This window comes from Taeniopygia guttata, chromosome 2, assembly GCF_048771995.1.
Source record: "Taeniopygia guttata chromosome 2, bTaeGut7.mat, whole genome shotgun sequence".
Classification (NCBI taxonomy): domain Eukaryota; kingdom Metazoa; phylum Chordata; class Aves; order Passeriformes; family Estrildidae; genus Taeniopygia; species Taeniopygia guttata.
This window is the reverse complement of record NC_133026.1, coordinates 138,492,160-138,509,356: the sequence shown is the minus strand read 5'-3', so window position 1 is coordinate 138,509,356 and position 17,197 is coordinate 138,492,160. Positions and strand designations below refer to the sequence as shown.

General features: G+C 38.2%; 1 protein-coding gene across 13 annotated transcripts in view; it reads left to right on the top strand.

Annotated features, from left to right (window-relative positions):
• Positions 1–17,197, top strand: part of ENPP2 (ectonucleotide pyrophosphatase/phosphodiesterase 2) — a 71,580-nt gene that overhangs the window by 29,865 nt on the left and 24,518 nt on the right. For 7 of the 13 annotated variants that reach the window (XM_072924954.1, XM_072924953.1, XM_041714049.2 and 4 more), the window contains 3 exons: positions 8,173–8,228; positions 10,150–10,215; positions 10,975–11,047. In XM_072924954.1, the coding sequence (XP_072781055.1) occupies positions 8,173–8,228; positions 10,150–10,215; positions 10,975–11,047 (195 nt within the window). Of the gene's footprint in view, positions 1–8,172; positions 8,229–10,149; positions 10,216–10,974; positions 11,048–15,768; positions 15,922–17,197 lie in introns of all 13 variants that reach the window. The other 6 variants (XM_072924952.1, XM_072924951.1, XM_072924959.1 and 3 more) reach the window with 1 other exon arrangement.

The window sequence follows — 17,197 nt, the reverse complement described above, 5'->3', positions numbered from 1 at the left end:
CTATGGAAAGGTGCTTGCACTGATAAGTATAAATTAGCCACAGCTAGGATAAAACCCTCACTTGAGGCAGCAGTATAACACTGTGATTTTGTTACTGTGGCATAATGTTTCCTTTTCATTATGAGTTTCTTAGGTTTTCATCCTAATAATGTTCTTGAGAAATTTTAGTATAAATATTTTGTCAGCATAGCACAGCGTAATTACATAATTATTATTAAAATCCACAAGTAATCACTGTTACGTAATTTACTGCAGAGGCTATGGAAACTTGAGAATTAATTTCTGCTTTGAGTGTAGCAGCAGAGGCTGAACTATGTCCAGTCTCTTGGATGAGTGTTGGACTTGGTTTGTCTAGGTCTGAACCTTTTTCTAGGCAAGGAGATGGAGTCCTTCCAAGTATTCTGTGTTACTACAGCTAAGACAGTCGCTTTGCTTCTGCTGCACATTCCCCTATTAGTGCATGCTGTAGCTGCTTTCTTTGACAACAAAAGTAAAACTAGTAAGTTTTAAGTGCAGGAAGCCAAGGTGCATACACATTTCATTGCACTGATTGCTTAGGGAACTATGGTTTAAATGCTCCCTGACGAATTAACCTCTCAAAGGAGTGAGATTGGTAGAGGTGAGGAAATCGGAAGGGGTTTGGGAACTCCATAATCTGTCACTTCTGTTTGTTAAATTGATCCGTATCATCCCCCAAATCTCTTAAAACAGAAATATCCCAAGAGGCTAAAGGGAATTACTCTGACAGTTACAGGCTTAGCAAGCATGTGTTGTCTGCAAGTTGTTTAGTCCACTACAAATGAGAGACAAGGCAATTTAGAGCTGCAGGCAGATGTGTCTGACTGTAGCTGAGCCAGAATGAAGTATTTGTGCTGTTGTAAAGTCTGTCAGTGAGTGTAAGCACTCCCTTGGCTGTGACCTGGGTTAGTTTTTGTCATGGGTGGTGAGGAATGGAGCTATTACCTTTCCAGATGGAAGCAAAGAATCAGGATCAAAACTAGGAGCAGTGAAAGAGCAGCAGTGTGTAACCTCTTTATCTCAGCTACAGCCAGAGCCAGAGTTAAAACCTGCTCCAGTCTGGAGTCGAGCTCGTAGATAATCCTGTGGCTCAACTGCTGTGGGACAACTCATTAAGCAGTTGGAATTTAATTAAGCATTGCAAATTTAATTCTGCATCTTACCTTAATCATGGTTAGGTAGGAGTTAGTGGAGAACTAATTGCTGGGGCTTGTACAAATGTCTCTACTTTTCAAGTATGATATTTTAGAAGTACAATGTAAGTCTATGAATACTTCATCACCTGCTGTGTTCTGTGGGGAACATTGTTAATTCGCACACCTATGCTACTCTAGGGAATAAAAGATTTTTCTGGATGAAAAATGTCAGCTGAGAAGAGTTTGAGAAAGTTATGCAATAGTGGGTGACCTTATGCTGGATGAAATCCACAGAGGATGGGGTGTGTGTGCGTGGGTGTGTTGAATACCCAAATAGGGATGATAAAATAAACCAGTTGTTCTGAAAAATTGTTAAAAAAGAAACACACTAATCATGTAATAAACTGGACATGTCTTTGGAAAAATGGAAGCAAATACACAGAGGAAGGACTATAATTCAACTCCCATACACATATTATGAGGGAAACACATAAATTGAGCAAACCTGCTAGAGTGGCCACAATAGCTGGATAAGGAGGTGATAGATCTCTTGCAGAAGTATGATATAAATTATACTCTCTCTGCATGTGCAAGAATTCACATTTGATAAGAGAACTGCAGATTTTTATAAGAGAAGTTATCTCTGTCTGTGTATTGGTTAGATACAGTCAATTTCTAATGCCTCCTTATAATTTTCTTTAAATATGACATTGACACAGACTGCCCAAAATAGCTGGGTGTTGAAAGATGAGACAGTTCAATTAAGGAAGTAGAAAGGGATACCTGCTCTATGTATCAAAGGAATCCTGTCTGTCATACCATATATTCAGCTGCCTCTTTTTAGGTCCTGGGTTTCAAACTGAAGTACTCAAAACCAGCAGAGTGGGATATGGTTTGCACAGGATTGGAAATTACTATTTTTCTGTGCAGAAAAAGTGTCCAAGATTCCCAGCTTTGTATTATGGCTAAAATGCCTAGGAAAGAATGTAATTTAACATTGATAATTTCTGGAATACTTTCTTGCTCCTGGAAACTGGCCTGCTGTATATGGCTCTATGAAAATGCGGGGAGTTTTGGTGGTCTTTCCTTCTTTCTTTCTTTTGTTGTTCTAATACTCAGTTTTTTGCTGAAAAATGGCCAGATTACCCCAGACATCAGTGGGATTTGGCAGATGAGTATCTGAATGTTTTTACTCCAGGACTTATGAGAAATTAATAGCATTAGGAAAGGGAGAAGGGGGAGAAAGTAGTTTGGAAGTGTTTCAGGGTGCTGTAGCTGGTTATGGGACTTCCTGATTTAGTATACAATGTTGATTTATTATATAAGCTTAAAACAACATTGTTTTCAAAACAAAAGTGTTTCATAGGAAACAGCCATAAAACCACTCCTCATACTGCAACAGCATCTCACAGAAATGGTGAGCATCAGGGCCCGTGGGGGAAACAAATTTTACTGCTCATTTTTCATGACACTGACATTCTTGTATTCATCCCAAGTAACTTTAGACACTAAATTTAGGCCCCAGCTGTCTTTGGCTTCTGTTAAGCACTAGTTTTCCATGTCTTGGTTTGATGTAGTGAGTTTAAGCTTACACTACATATATTGGGGATTTTTAAAGTGTCCTTCCATAATCTTTAGAAATAACCTGTTAGCCTCTCCAAGGTCAGAAGAAGCAAGGTATACAACTGCTGGTTAATGGGGACAGAGAGGCTCCTTCACAAAGTAACTTGGTTTGGATCTGAGGTTGAGTCCAAAAAATGTCTTTCACTTCAGAAATGTCATAATTTTAAAAGTATTGATGGATGTTTAGGGTGTCTTGTATGTAGCTTTAAATTCACTATCAACCTTTTAAAGACTACAACCCTCAAAAAAAGACTGTGTTGAGATGTTAATCCTTAAACATGGCCATGACATTCCTAGGTATCAGACAGCATGTTGAGAAGCTGTCTTTGTAGTCTACCATGACCCCGCATCTTTACTTGATATTCCTGATTCATACAAATTTATATCTCAGTATTTAGAATAAACCATTATTGGAATTTTGTTGATTTTGTCTGTCTAATAATTACAGAAGGAGCTTCAGAATGCTGTAATCTGCCTTTCCATCCTGAACAGGTCTTGCAATCACTTTGTTGATTGGTAGGGGAAGCAGAAGGAGAGATCTCTGTAATTCTATTTTATAAGTACTTCTTTTTATCCATCTTGAGCCATGAACAAGCAACAGGACTCTATTTATTTAATAGACTTCTTGTACCAAAAATCTTCTGTCTGGACAGGAAGGCAATGCTTAGTTGCCAAGTCTGGGAGAACATTTCTGTAATGTAAGAAGTGTGGAAGGGGCTACTCCACATTTTACCTTGCTGCAGAACAAATTTCAAATGTTGCAGGAGTGGTATTAATTCTACATGCTTGCACCAGTCTTGTACACATTTCTTTACTTGGATATGTTGTGATTTCCTCCTTCCCACCTTTGTCTAGATGTGGAAGGGATTTCTCATTGCTACATCAGCCTTTGATGTATCTGACACATCAAATATGCATCAGCCTTTGTGAAGTTGTGGACTCTTGTTTATTCATGGAAGATTAAAACCAGGGAGGTGTCCCACTTTCTGTGCAGGTTTTCAAAGAAAATTCCAAAGCTATCTTGAATAACTCTGAATTAAGTACTTGCACACCTGTGTGCAGTGTGTCTAGCAGTGAGAAGAAGGGAGAATCTGGGACTTCTATGTTCCATATGACATTGACACCTAACTGATTGCTTAGCCTTTTCTCCTTTCATCCATAAGTAATGGAGGAGAATTGTAGTCATTCAACACAGAGGATATAAAAATAAAAGTAATTAAACTTACAGGATATGTTTAACATATGCCTAGGAAAGCATGTATACTATTTTTCAGGACACATGCCAGTTTACTAGGTTTGAATCTGTGATTGCATAATTTAATAGGTCTTTCTGTATTGGTAAAGCTAGATAATGTTGCTTTTCTGTGGCATGGTAGGAAGATAGAGTGGTTGATCTCATTATTTCTCAAATATTTATTCCCGTTCTCTCTGCTTAAGCAAATTAATTCAGAAATATATCCTTTATATAGTTTGCAACACAATTAGGATTGTCCCCTACGAAAACCCAGGAGTGGACATTTGACATAAACTGCTGACTATAAAATTCTAACATATTAACAGTTAAACCCAACAAAATTACATATGGCAAATAAATTGCATAAGCTCACAAATGGTGCTGATCTTGCAGAACAATAACCCTTATTTGCATCTTAATTTCAACTGGTTTGAATAGACAGCACTGAGAGGGCACCTGATAACTTGTTTTCTATCCCACCCTGCTGCACAACTTGTAGACTGCCTTGAAAGGCAATGAATTTATTTAAAGACAGTGAGAGGTGTTCACTGGCGATAAGACTGCAGTAAGAGTTTGCTACCAACATTTCTCCTGAAGTTGTTATCCTATAGCCAAAGTTCTAAACAAACTTGTGTGCTCCCATCAGTTGTTCCAGTCTGTTGTCTAATTTTGCCTATCCACTAAGGGGTCTGGGTGACAAAGGATATCTCTAGTAGAAACAGCTACTACTAGATTCGTCAGCAGTGTCTCAGCTCTGAAACATGTTGAGTATTTTATTTAGAACTTGATAAATGCAAATAGAAATTCTTCTGCATGCTGAAAGACATCCACAATGTATTGCTGAGTAGCAGTTTTAGGTATCATGGTGATAGTTGATTTTTCTTGATTTGGATTCAAATAACTCACAATAGCCTGGCTGGGTTATTTTTTTTTTTCTTTCCCCTTAAAAAATGAAGGAGAGCAGAGGTCTAGTAGTGATTTGTTGTAAACTTCAGTTGAATCTGGCTCTGCCTGCCAAAGTCAGGATGGAGTCATTGAGACTCACTCAGACAGATAGAGGCCCTTTGATTTGCTGATTTTAGACTTCAACAGATCCTTGTCTTAGCTATTCCTCTTATTTCAAGTGCAGCAGACACCTGTACTCATCTAAACTGCTAATGCCAATGTAAATGGCTGCATTCCTGAGGTGAAGTACTGGCAGGTGCAGCTTTTCCATCTCTGAAGCCAGTCTGAATGCCTTTAGGCTGCACTTACTGCTCTTAGGACTGCACAACTGGGAGTGATCTCCACTTATGTGAATTACCCCAGTGCATGCTGTTTTCATGAAGCACAGGCTATGCTCAACAAGAATGAAAATATAGTGACCACTTCCTCACAGATGTGCTGGCTACCTTGGCAATATACCAATGATCCAGTTACTGATCTGTCAGGATGACAAGTCTTTTACTCACCTGGCTGGAGGGAAAGTGTCTTCTAGCACGTGTTTAAAATCACTGCCTAAAATACACCGGTTCAGAGGTGAATTCAGCTGTATAAGACAGGAGCAGCACGGGACATCTTCAGCTGCTCAAGGTAGAAATTGGCTGGTCTCATTTAGACAGCCAGGCAGACTGGACCAGTTTGGGCCTGTGTGGCTCAAAGCACTAGGAAGTCAAACTAGATAGTGAAATCCAAACACAGAATTCCCTGGACTTAGTTTGTTGGTACTCCCCAAAATTATTTAGAATTTGCAGGAACATAAACATTTTCAAAGAAAAATAAATCTGCTGTGGGGACAATGGTTCTCCAAGTAGAGGAAGAGAAGAGCATAACAGCAGTGGGTGTTGACACATACTTCATGCTGAATGTGTTGTTGACCTCCTTTCTCTGCCATGACTGGGTTTTTCTCTATGAATAAATCTGCAATGCAAAGGAAATTGCTTTAAGTGTGGACCCTTTTTCACCTGGGAATACCATGATGCACTAATGAATATGTAATGAATGACTGCCTTAATTAGCCAATATCTAGGCCGGTTATACACCCTGACTGTGTGGCCCAAAGAAGCATCCTTGCATTGCAATCATGCTCCTGATGCAGTGTGTGGGCTGAGCGACCTGGTCACTGGGTTGTAGGCACATTCCCTTTCCTGTTCACTTGCATGTGTCCCATCCCATCAGAGCTAGTGTCCTGTGATATTCAAATTTCAGTATCCTGAGATATTGAAAACAATATTGCTGTTATTCAACTATAACCCCCAAATTCCAATATAAATTCAAAGCAATGGGGTTTTTTTGGCAGTTACTGTGCAGCCACGTGATTTTGTGATCGTTTTGTGATCGTCACCATGCAAAATGTGGTCCTGGGGAAGGCTGGGTCTGCAGAGTCTGGGGCAGATGTTTGGGGTACTCCCTGTTTAGTGGCACCTTGAGTGTTTGTAAATATGAACTAAGACTGAAATCAGATTCTTCAGGAGAGGCACCTGAAAACAGAGTGGGCTCCAAGCCTGTGGCCATTCTGCTCCTGATCTTTCTGCACGTATGTAGTAAAACATCCTTTCTATAGTGTTACTCCAGATGTAGTTTTCACTGGAAAAGAGGTTTCTAGCATTATTAAAAAGTTAGAATAAAATGAAAACAGATGACCTTTTATAGTTATAATTTTAATTTAATTGTACTGAGTCCAGTCAGATTTGGTGGAATAGAAGGTGCGAGGTAAAGGTTGAGTCCAGGGCAATGGAAATGCAAATATGAGCAATTTTCCCTTCAATAACGTTGCAATATCTAAATCTAATTGCTGTTAACTGTAGCCTCATTGTGCAAATGATCTTTCATTACTGCGCCAAATCAATTTCGGTTAACACTGATGTGTGAATAATTCAGAAATGTCATTTGAATTATGCATGTCCAGATGACAGTTTATAAGTGCCTGTTGGAGCAAGGTACAGGGACTTTGAATTTTTAAAGAGTTGATTTAAAGTAAAAAAAAAACCTGCACTTTTTATGTACGTGAGCTGACAAAATGTAGCTTCATAAAAAAATAATGCTTCATAAGGTGTATACATTGCAGTATGCATAAATAATGGGAGGAAATAATCTAGCTCTACACTTTTGAAATGAGTTTTGAGATAATTTGGACAGTTCCTTGCAAGAGAAATTTAGTTCTGTAGAGCTACAAACATCGTTTGCTTTCCTTGATTGTGAATCTTTCTGATTCTCCAGCATTTTCATTCCCCTGCCTTGTGTGGAGTCATATGATAGAAGAGAGAAAGAGGGTGGTAAGGATAACCAGGAGTATGGTATAGCTTTCATTAGAAAAACATCAAATAAACCTGTGTTTGAAAAGGAACGAATAGAAGGGAATATCATGAATGCCGTATAGAAGTGGGAAGAGAAAGGATTAATAACCTGTTTTGAAGTATGAGAATGGTACCCTAACCCCACTGAAAACCAGCAGGTTTTAAACCAAGCAAAATTAAAAATACACTCACAGAGTGTGTAACTACATTGCAGAACTTTCTGCTGCAAACTGATTTACAGCTACAAAAAGGCAAGGGACTTGAAGGATTGAAAAAAGTGTTTGAAAATTTCATGGAGATTTTTCGGTCATTCTCATCAATCACCTCATTGGGTGAGCTCAAGTTCTTAAACATCTGTGTAGGGAGGTGTCCCTCCCTGCAGTCTTAACACCTCCGAGTCACTCTCTGTGGCCTTTTTTGAGTACTCTCTGCTAACACATCTTGTGTTGATGGCCACTGATTGTAGGATTCTGATAAGAGGGACATTTATGCAGGCACTGATTAGTGTTAAGGTATGTTGCTTTTGTTCCTTTCTAACTGAGTATCCTCCAAAACCTGAATGCTGAAAGGGTCAGGTGAGTAGTGGCTGGGTTTTGAAAACGAAATTAAATACTGGAGGAATTCCTGGCCATGAAACGTAGTGCTTTTAATCAAAGCAACATAGAGATTTAGGGGTGAAAGTCTACAGCACAGCAGCTGACCCACTGCTACAGAGTTTGCATAGGTTTGTCACTCTTCGTTTTCAAATTAGGGCTGAGGCTGTAAACTGCAGTTTTCAATTCTAGGCTCAGGGTAGAAGAATGTGTCCTGAAAACATTTTCTTTTGATTTCAGAAAGTCATTAGAGATCTGAACACATTCTAATCCTCTTATATTTTCCTCATTAGATTTGGATTACTGCAGCCAAGCAAGGAGTGAAAGCTGGCACGTTCTTCTGGTCTATGTAAGTACTTTGTTTTCTGGAGATTTTTAACTAATAATTCAGAATTAATTCAATTAATGTTTATTAAGTTAGTTTCCTTTCTCTAATAATTTGGTAGTTTGGAGACTCTACCTGTAGCCCTCTATTGTTTTGTTTGTGCAAAGTTGCTGATAATTAAAGCTGATGCTACAGTTTGCTGCTTTAGATTAATGCACTGACTTTTAACAGCCTTGAGGATCTCTGCTGTTTGTTCTCTTGTTTAATGATTCCCACTTATTTTTGCTTGTTCCCACTAAAAGGTATCTTTACAACCAAAAATGAATGATTTTTGATAATTTTTGAGGAATTAATGTAGATCGGTCTTTCTATTGCATCTTCTGGCAGGATTGCAGGAGCAAAGAAAATGTTTAAGCTAAAAGACTGAAGTAATAAAGAGATTTGACTATTTTTTTGTGATTCCTTTAGAAATAATATGTTTTACTGTTCTAAATATCATAAAGCACATAGAGGGAATGATAAAACACACCACAAGCTGATAACAGGTTTAGGCTTGCAAGATGAAGTCTCACAGTGCTCCACTCTGGTGCTCTACAAACTAAACTATAGCTACACAGTCTACATAAACACCCTGGCCAATGCATGCTTGGAGATATGGAATGTAGAAAAGGTAGCTAAGGACAGGTTGTATGAATGGCACTAGTAAGGGAATGAGGCAGCCAATTTATGTATGATTGAAATATATATGTCTTAAAACTGTTTTATTTCATTTGGTACACAGAATATTTTTGGGAGAATTTTCAAGCAGATTCTTTCAGGAAAACAGAAGTTTCAAAATATTTTATTCAGAAATGAGTTAATTAACTATTGGATTTTCTTTTTTTCATATTCGCACAAGTAAGAAAAACATAAAAGTTGGACAGTACCATAAATTATTATTCCAGTTTGAAATTTTGCCTTATTTGTGAATTTTAGTATAAATTCCCATTTTTATGGTTTTTTACAACCCAAAGTTCTCCATGTAGCTGGAGACTGAGGACTACTGTTTTTCTACAAGGCATTAAAAATGAAGGTATTTGCAAATGGCTGCTGCCATCTCTATTTCTCTGCCAGAGGTTTCCAAAGAGTGCTGAATTCAGTTCATTATGGTGACTGATGGTGGTGTCTGACTCCTGCCTTGGGATTCTGCTATTGAGCTAATGGATTCTGGACTGACTGTGCCATTGTATTAAAATGATTGTGTGGTCACTGACCTGCAGAGCTTTCCTAAGATAAGATATTAGGAACTTTAACAGCTGTTTCTAATGTTAGTCATTGTCATAGCACGAAATTGGCATCAGCAGCCCAGTGAGAATGGCAACCACTGTACAAACAGTAAAGATGGGTCTGTTCTGCAGGGTTCAAGTCCATGTGTTGCTGGCCTGGTGTTTCAGATGGTTCTGTTCTGATTCACACCAACCTAGCCCTCAGTGGCTGGTGTTAGGTCAATGGAAATGTTTCCAGTGTCTGGAAACGAGAAAAAGGAGTACTACCAGAGCAGGGTGGTTTTTAAGCCTGTACTGATGGGAGCAATATAGTGGATTTTACCTATGCCAGCTATCCAATGGCAGCATACAAAAAAGTTCATCTGGGTTAAAGCCACCTGAATGAATCTTTTATTCACTCCTGCTTAGAAGAGGTAGATTTATTGCTTTGAGTTCTGACTACATTTGCGAACTTTTAATCATCTTTCTTTTGGAGTATGTAGACATTCAGGAGGTCTAATGTGATTCTGTTTGCAAATTAGGAATCAGTATTAAGCAACAAAGACAATACAGCATGCTAAAAGCAAATTATGCTATTATGATACATTACCTTAATATTAAATTCAGTTCATAACAAGCATTTTGTTGGTGCTTTTTTTATTCTATGATAACAAGGTATATCTTTGTATTTTGTGGTCCAGTGTCATCCCCCATGAGCGCAGAATATTAACAATACTTCAGTGGTTAACCCTTCCAGACAATGAAAGGTAATTCTCTTGTTATCTGCTGTTGGATAATTGCTAGTTTGTCTTCTCTTTATAAGTAGCTGGAAGAGCAAGCAAAAATTTAATTCTGAAATTTATTTTTGTCTGTTACAAGCCATCATTGATTTAAGGATTTGTTTGGCTTTTGTGTTTAGTGTGAGTTCTTTGGGATTTGGGGTTTTTTTGGTTTGTTGGTTTGGGTTTTTGGGTTTTTTTCATATCAGCTTTTAGCCATCAGCTGTTTGAGTATTCCAAATTAATGTATGGTATGAATTTATTTCTTATCAAGAAGCATGTAATTACATGGATTAATTTGCATTGTTCTTATCCTGCTGAACCCAATATGTTTTAACACAGGCAATGGCAGTTGTAGAACTGGACACAGAGCTCTAGGAAAATGTTAAGATTTTAATTAGGAGTGGCTTTTACTACACAAGTTCCCACATGCTGCTGCAAGGCTTAGGCAAGCTGCTCTTGGGATTTCTCCTGCAAGATTTAGAATGAGCATGTGTCCTCAGATGGCACCCCATGTGCCTCCTTGCACGCGTTCTTGAGTTTAATAAAGCTGCAAAACAACTAATCATGCCATGGAAACAGAAAACTGCTAAATAATTGTAGGATTCTATGACTGAGAAACAGTTCTTTTTCCATAGAGCTAAGTCTCATTGGCAGTTGACTCGATTTGACTTGACCTGGCTAGCCTGTGTTTTTGTGATTTTCTCAAAGGAAAGCTAACCTGAACAAGACCTTTCTTTCTTTCAGGCCGTATGTTTATGCCTTCTACTCTGAGCAACCAGATGCTGCTGGCCACAGATATGGTCCTTTCAACTCAGAGGTTAGCACACATTTTTTTTCTACAGATCTTTTTTCTACAGTATTTTTCTAATACTTCTTTTTTTGCCCCCAAAATATTGGTGTTGCTGAGGAGTAACATGTTTAGCAACTTTGTTTTCACCTGTTTCTGCAGTATGCTTCCTCTCTGCCAGAGAAAACAAAGTTGTCTTCTAAAGGATTTGTGATATAAAATTCACTTCTAGGAGAAGGAACTGCCTGTGCCTTTCAGGAGGATATTTCTTAGTGTGATAAGATAACGCAAATGGAAAGATGTATTTGGCAAAGACGGGAGTATATTTGTGTGCAACAACATAACTTTCCTCTAACAGTTTATTGTTCTGAAAAGTAATTAAAATATAATACTGAAAATATTGAGATAAAATGTAGAGAAGAAAAAAGCTTTCTTTAAAGCTGACAGCCAGCAGTAGCCAAAGTAATAATTCCAGTCTGTCAGGAAATGTAAAAAGCTGCTAGTTCCAGTTTCATATGGGCCCTACAGGGGTTCAGAAAGCTTTTCCAATACTGTTCCCTCAGGACAATATTACTGAGTTTGGAAAAAGTTTTAAAGCACCATAAGACATTTTAATGAAAAATTATGTGCAACATGCTGCAGTAGTTTAACCCCTTGTTTGAATTTGTGTAGCTGGCTGGGACCGATGGGTACTGTTTCCCCTGACAACACTGTCCAGGTGACAAGAACATAGAGATAATGCACTTGTCTGGGATATGTGGGGAGGGAAAGGAAATGCTCTACCCAAATATCCTGCTTTGAATCCTGCTTTGAATCTGGCATTTCCAGTGATGTCTGACATCTTGCAAAGTCCCCTAGTTTCAGTGCAAATACATGCCTGCAGATTCCCATCACAAGACTGCAAGACTTTATATGTAAGATTTTCAAAGGGTAAACAAATACTTGCAGTCTTCAAAAAGTGAGGAGTGCATCAAATACCTGCCCTCTGGAAGGCAATACCGATGTCCTTGAGCATCCAGATACCCAGCAGTAGTATCTTATTTGTTGGGTGCATATCTGCTGACTGCTCTTGACAGTAGAAGAGAGCAAAGAGAAGCAGCATCAATAGTTTGTAGTAGACTTTAGTTATTTGGGCTGTTTAAACAGTTTGCAGTGGTTATGAAGTTGCTGTGGGTAGCAGCCCTGTTGGAGCAGTTTGAGCCATGGTCCTAAAGCAGTGGGTGTGAGGAATTATTCCAAATCAGCCCTGAAGAACCATGTTGGGTGGAGAGAAGCAGTCCTTTTTTTGGATAAGCAGGGGTTAAGATCTGCCAACACTTGCTAAACTGACAGACATGGATATGTGTCCATGTTGTCATTTGGCTCTGGAGTTGTGTCTGATTCAGTCAAGCAAGGTACTGGTAATGAGAGCTCTCTGATTTAATGATGTGTTTCTTAATAGTGCTTTATAGTTCCTCTTAGTGAAATGTTACAATTACTATATGTGCCTTATGATTGAAAACTTTAATTTTATTTATCTGGATACAGCCACTTCATTCTGAACAGAATTGTGGAGCAGCTTTTTCCATGGTCTTGAAAGGGGAATATTAAGACAATGACATTGAAAATGTTCTTTCAGTTGTGGTGTTTAACAAATCTGCTTAGCATCCAGTGTGGCAATCTAGTTTCAGGTTAATTATAAGAGTCTAAAAAGTGAAATGTAGCAAAGTGTTCATAATAGGAAAAGTCATTATAAAAGCAAAAAGCCCCCAAAAGCTCTTCCTGTAGGGGAGTTCTTGTGGATTGTTATCTGAAGGTTGATCTCTAATTGCAAGGCAAAGCTTCAGCTCTTAATAAGTGTGAATTAATAGCTTATGAGAACTTTGCAAATAGATAGTTTCATGTCATTCGTATTAAACACAAGAAGACCATGAAATCGATTTTTAGCAAATTGAGAACAGATGAGTTAGCAGAAGAGCACGTATGTGTTTGCAGCTCAGACAGTGGACCAACTTTGTGAATGGAAACTTAAGTAAACGAATACAGCTGTGTAAGTACACAGATGCTGAGGTTTGCTAGGGGGCTGGTTTCAGGACAGAAGAGCTAGAGGAAGTATTTTATATTGTTTCTCTTAACATTGGTTTCAGTATAATTTTTAGAAGCTATGAAATTTATATCATCTGGAAGAAAGTCCTCAAAAGGATCCCTTTTAGCTAATTCCTTGATACCACGAGCATGACTTCCCTGTGAAATCTTTTTTCTTGTATACAGCTGGCAGCAGTTAGACATTTGGAATATTACTAACCATTTTTCTTCATGCAAAGACAGATCAACCAAACAATAAAGTTTGAAAACAAGCTTGTAACAACTCTGTGTTATGTTTACAATGGGCTTCTTATTTCTTCTTTTGGAGAGTGAATATTTCATGCTGATTTTTCTTACAGCAGTTAGTCATTTGAGGAATAGTTATTTACCTTGAAAACCTCTAAATCTTTGTTAGAATAAAGGGAATTTTTATTTGAGCTTATTATACAAAATAATGTTCTAAATTAATTTAAAATGCATAATCTTAGAGGTTTAATGGCATCCAGATAGCTCTTAGATCTTCCCAGGATATGCACAGCAGCTATGTGCAGTGTCTTAAAGCAAGAAGCAAAGGGACTTAGATACACTTGAAATTTATTGGTCAATTGCCAGTGTTTTTTATATAAATGGAACTGATATTATAGTAAGTCTCTACAAGTGTAACTTTGCATATCCACAACATGAATCTCAGTGTAAATGGGTTGGTTGTCTAGGTTTTGGGGTTTGGTGGGGATTTTTTGTTTTGTTTGGGTTTTTTTGCTTTGGGGTGGGAGTGTTTTATGGTGGTGGTGGGTTTTTTTTTGTTGTTTTTTTTTTTTTTTAACATTTTAGGAGGTATTTCAGTGGGTTGTATTATGTTTCCAGGAGCAGTTGGGGGAGTTATAAAATAAAATGCTTGCTTTTGATTTACTTCTGCCTTTTTTTTCTTTCCCTCTGTGCTTCTGTAGTTGAACTCTGGTAGGTTGATCCATCCAGGTCAAGAAGCAAAGCTTTGGCTGGCTGGTTATCCTTGTGATGTTACAGTTTCCTTCTGTAAGTGGGGAGGGATTCGGTTCCCTCCTCCATAACTCTGTTCTGACTCTTCTCAAGCAAGACTAAGAATTGGCTGGTTAATACGAACTTGGCTTTTTATTTTCCTAGCTAACTATATTTTTTTTTTACATAAAATATTGTAGAAATATACTACAGTAAGAGCTCTGAAATACATCAAAATCTGGCAGTGCTAAGCCATTTCTGCTGCTCCTCTAACATGCTGTCTTGAGACAGTCACCTCAGTATTCAGACAGCGGTCTCCTGCGCTCGCGTGTTTCTGGCATTGTGGAGCTCTGTCTGAGCCGACTCAGAGACAGTAAAATGAGAATCCTTCCTTTCCCTGCCGCTCCTCTCATCAGGACTGCACAAAGCTTGAAGTGTTTTAGAAACAGAAACCTCTGGTGCTGCTTTATTAAAATGCCTTTCTGGAGAAAGACGAATGAGACTGGACTAGAATCTCCTTTCCAGCTGCTTGCGTTGGAAGCAATGAAACAGCATGGCAGATGGTAACATCCCCTTCTTCCCCTTCCCTTTTTATGGAGCTCTGTAACTCAACAACTGGGAGAAGCTACCTAAGTACATAGAACTTAATTGCCATCACAGATTTCCAAGCCTCCCCCATCCCACTCAGTGTGCTCCATTGCAGGTTGTGGTTTATCTCCTGGTAGGTGTCAGCTCTTCTCACACCATCTCGAGGAGTGCCAAGAGCCTGTGAGTTGTGTGACAGTCAGCAAGAGTGGGACAGTTTAAAATTACAAGCAAATTGATTAATGGGAGAGTAGTTTATTCTAGTTAGATCTTAGGGGTTTTTTTTCCTTCTACATTTTTTATTTTTCTTTCCATAAGTCTATCCTAGGTATTGTGCATTTAGGAACAATACTATTACCCAATGAGATGACACTCTGAAACTGCTAGGAAGTGAAATTCTCAAAATGCCCAAAAAGCTGTCAATAAGGCAGGTAGCAGCACAGATTTCTCATTCACTGTCACTAATGTGCCCCATGCAGCTAATTTGAAGCTCCATGTTAACTGAGTCTCAGTTGCACAGCTCTGACCTGCAGACCTCAAATAGTGGCAAATGCAGTTCTGGTGATTTCAGTGCAGTGCAGGGTGTGGCACACAATAGTGGTACCTGCTAGTGCTATGGATGAGGGTACTTGATGTCACTAATTCAGCCAAAACATTGGTGTGGGAAACCTTGCAGAAGAAGTCATTGAGACTGGACAGCCTCTAATACTCAAACCTGAACTGTTGTTCAAGTGAAATGTTGCATTTCCACCAATAGTCTACCCTGGACACTCATCAAGTTGTATGCAGTGAATTTTGCTGTAATTGAAATATGGATTAATATTTGATAACTAATACCCCCTATATAACTATGTCTTTTCAAACACAGAAACCCCACCTATCTTTAGAAACACCAGTTTAATTTGCTTTTATGCTGTCTGCTCTTGTAACTGCTGCTCTGCTTTCAGTACAATTTGGTGAATTCCTCCTTAAAAAGGGGTAGATCCTAAGTTGTCCAAAAGCCTAAATATTTGATAAGGACATAGCATTTATGCTTCAGGATTATCTGGCACAGGTAGCTTTACTATCTGATGTGAGTTGAGACAGGCTTTTTTTCTGAGTCCAGACATCTCTCCCTGCCAGTACAGGAGAGTAGTTATGGCTCCCCTCTTACTCCGCCTAAGAGACCTAAGAGAAAGCTTCCTCCTAAGAGGAGACAGGAAAGACCAGTTGCAGCTCCAAAGAAAAGAAGAAAAGTACATAGAGTGGATCAGTATTCTACGGAAACTCGTCGGAAGAAAGTAAGTTCCAAAAATTTATGATGGAAGTGCCACTTTTTAGGCACTACGCTGTCTTTTTTTCAATTTGAGAGTTCACTTCAGGCTTCAGGTTGGGATTTTGCAACCAAAACTTTTATAAATTTACTGAAGGGCCCAAAGGAGAGCAGCCAAACCAGACCAAGCCTTGTGGGAGCTGTGTTTTTCTTGTTTCAGAGTGTTTGCATTAGGGAAAGTTATCTTTATAATCTCTTTGTTTTTTAAAATCCAGCCATCAGCTGGAGGCAATGTCAGAAAAATCTGTGAGAAGACACTACCACTGCTGCTAAACCTTCTGAACCATTACAAGTTCTGCAATATGTTGTAGCCTCTGTAACTCCCAGCTCATGGGAACATAGTGATTATTGGAGGTTTTGTGTCTAGTCAGCATGGTTGTGGAAATGTCCTGAAAATGTGACTAATAAAATCTAAAAGGAAAAGAACATTTGTTTTAAAAATACACATTTTAAAGTAATTTTGTGACTTTAGAGGGTAAGGAATTTTTCTTGCAGGATTCTGAATGGTGTATTTGCAAGAGGTGGTGTGTAAGTCTGTTTTCACAAGGAAAACATCAAATAGAAATTGCTTTATTAGGAAAAAGTGCAAGTGGATGAAAGGAGTATTCCTTAGTGTACATCTTTATCTACCTGGCTTTAACAATCTATGTATTTCTCCTTTACACTAGAAACAAAAGACTTTACGCTCCACAGTAGGCTATAAACATTTTTCTCAAGAGATTTTTTGAGGGAATGTCTTTTGAGTCGTTGCATAATTCAGCTGTAAAGAGTTAGAGACACATTATTTAAGTGTATAAACATGGCAAACAGGGACATGCAAAAAAAAAAAAAAAAAACAAAACAAAAAAACCAGGAATTTTCCAGAGAACTTTTAACATTTTAAGATTTATTTGAAAGGAGAACTAATAATTACTATGGATGATATTGCTATTACTCACTAATTTGCCATTCCAAGTTATGGATTGGCAAATTAGAATTATGAAATAGAGTAGAAATAATATTCCTAGTGACGTGAACATATGCTCCTCTTTTTTTTTGCCTTTCTTTCTCTGAATGAAAAGGTCATCCAAACTTGCTGCTAAAGAACTTTTTCTTATAAGTCAGCTGTGAAGATTTGACAGAATTATTTCAGAAAAAAAATCCCCCTTCTATTTCATAATAATTGCCATTGTATCTGCAAGTTAATATTTTGATGCTGTTTGACAGCAATGAAATGCAGTACAGGATGAATCCTCCCAATTATT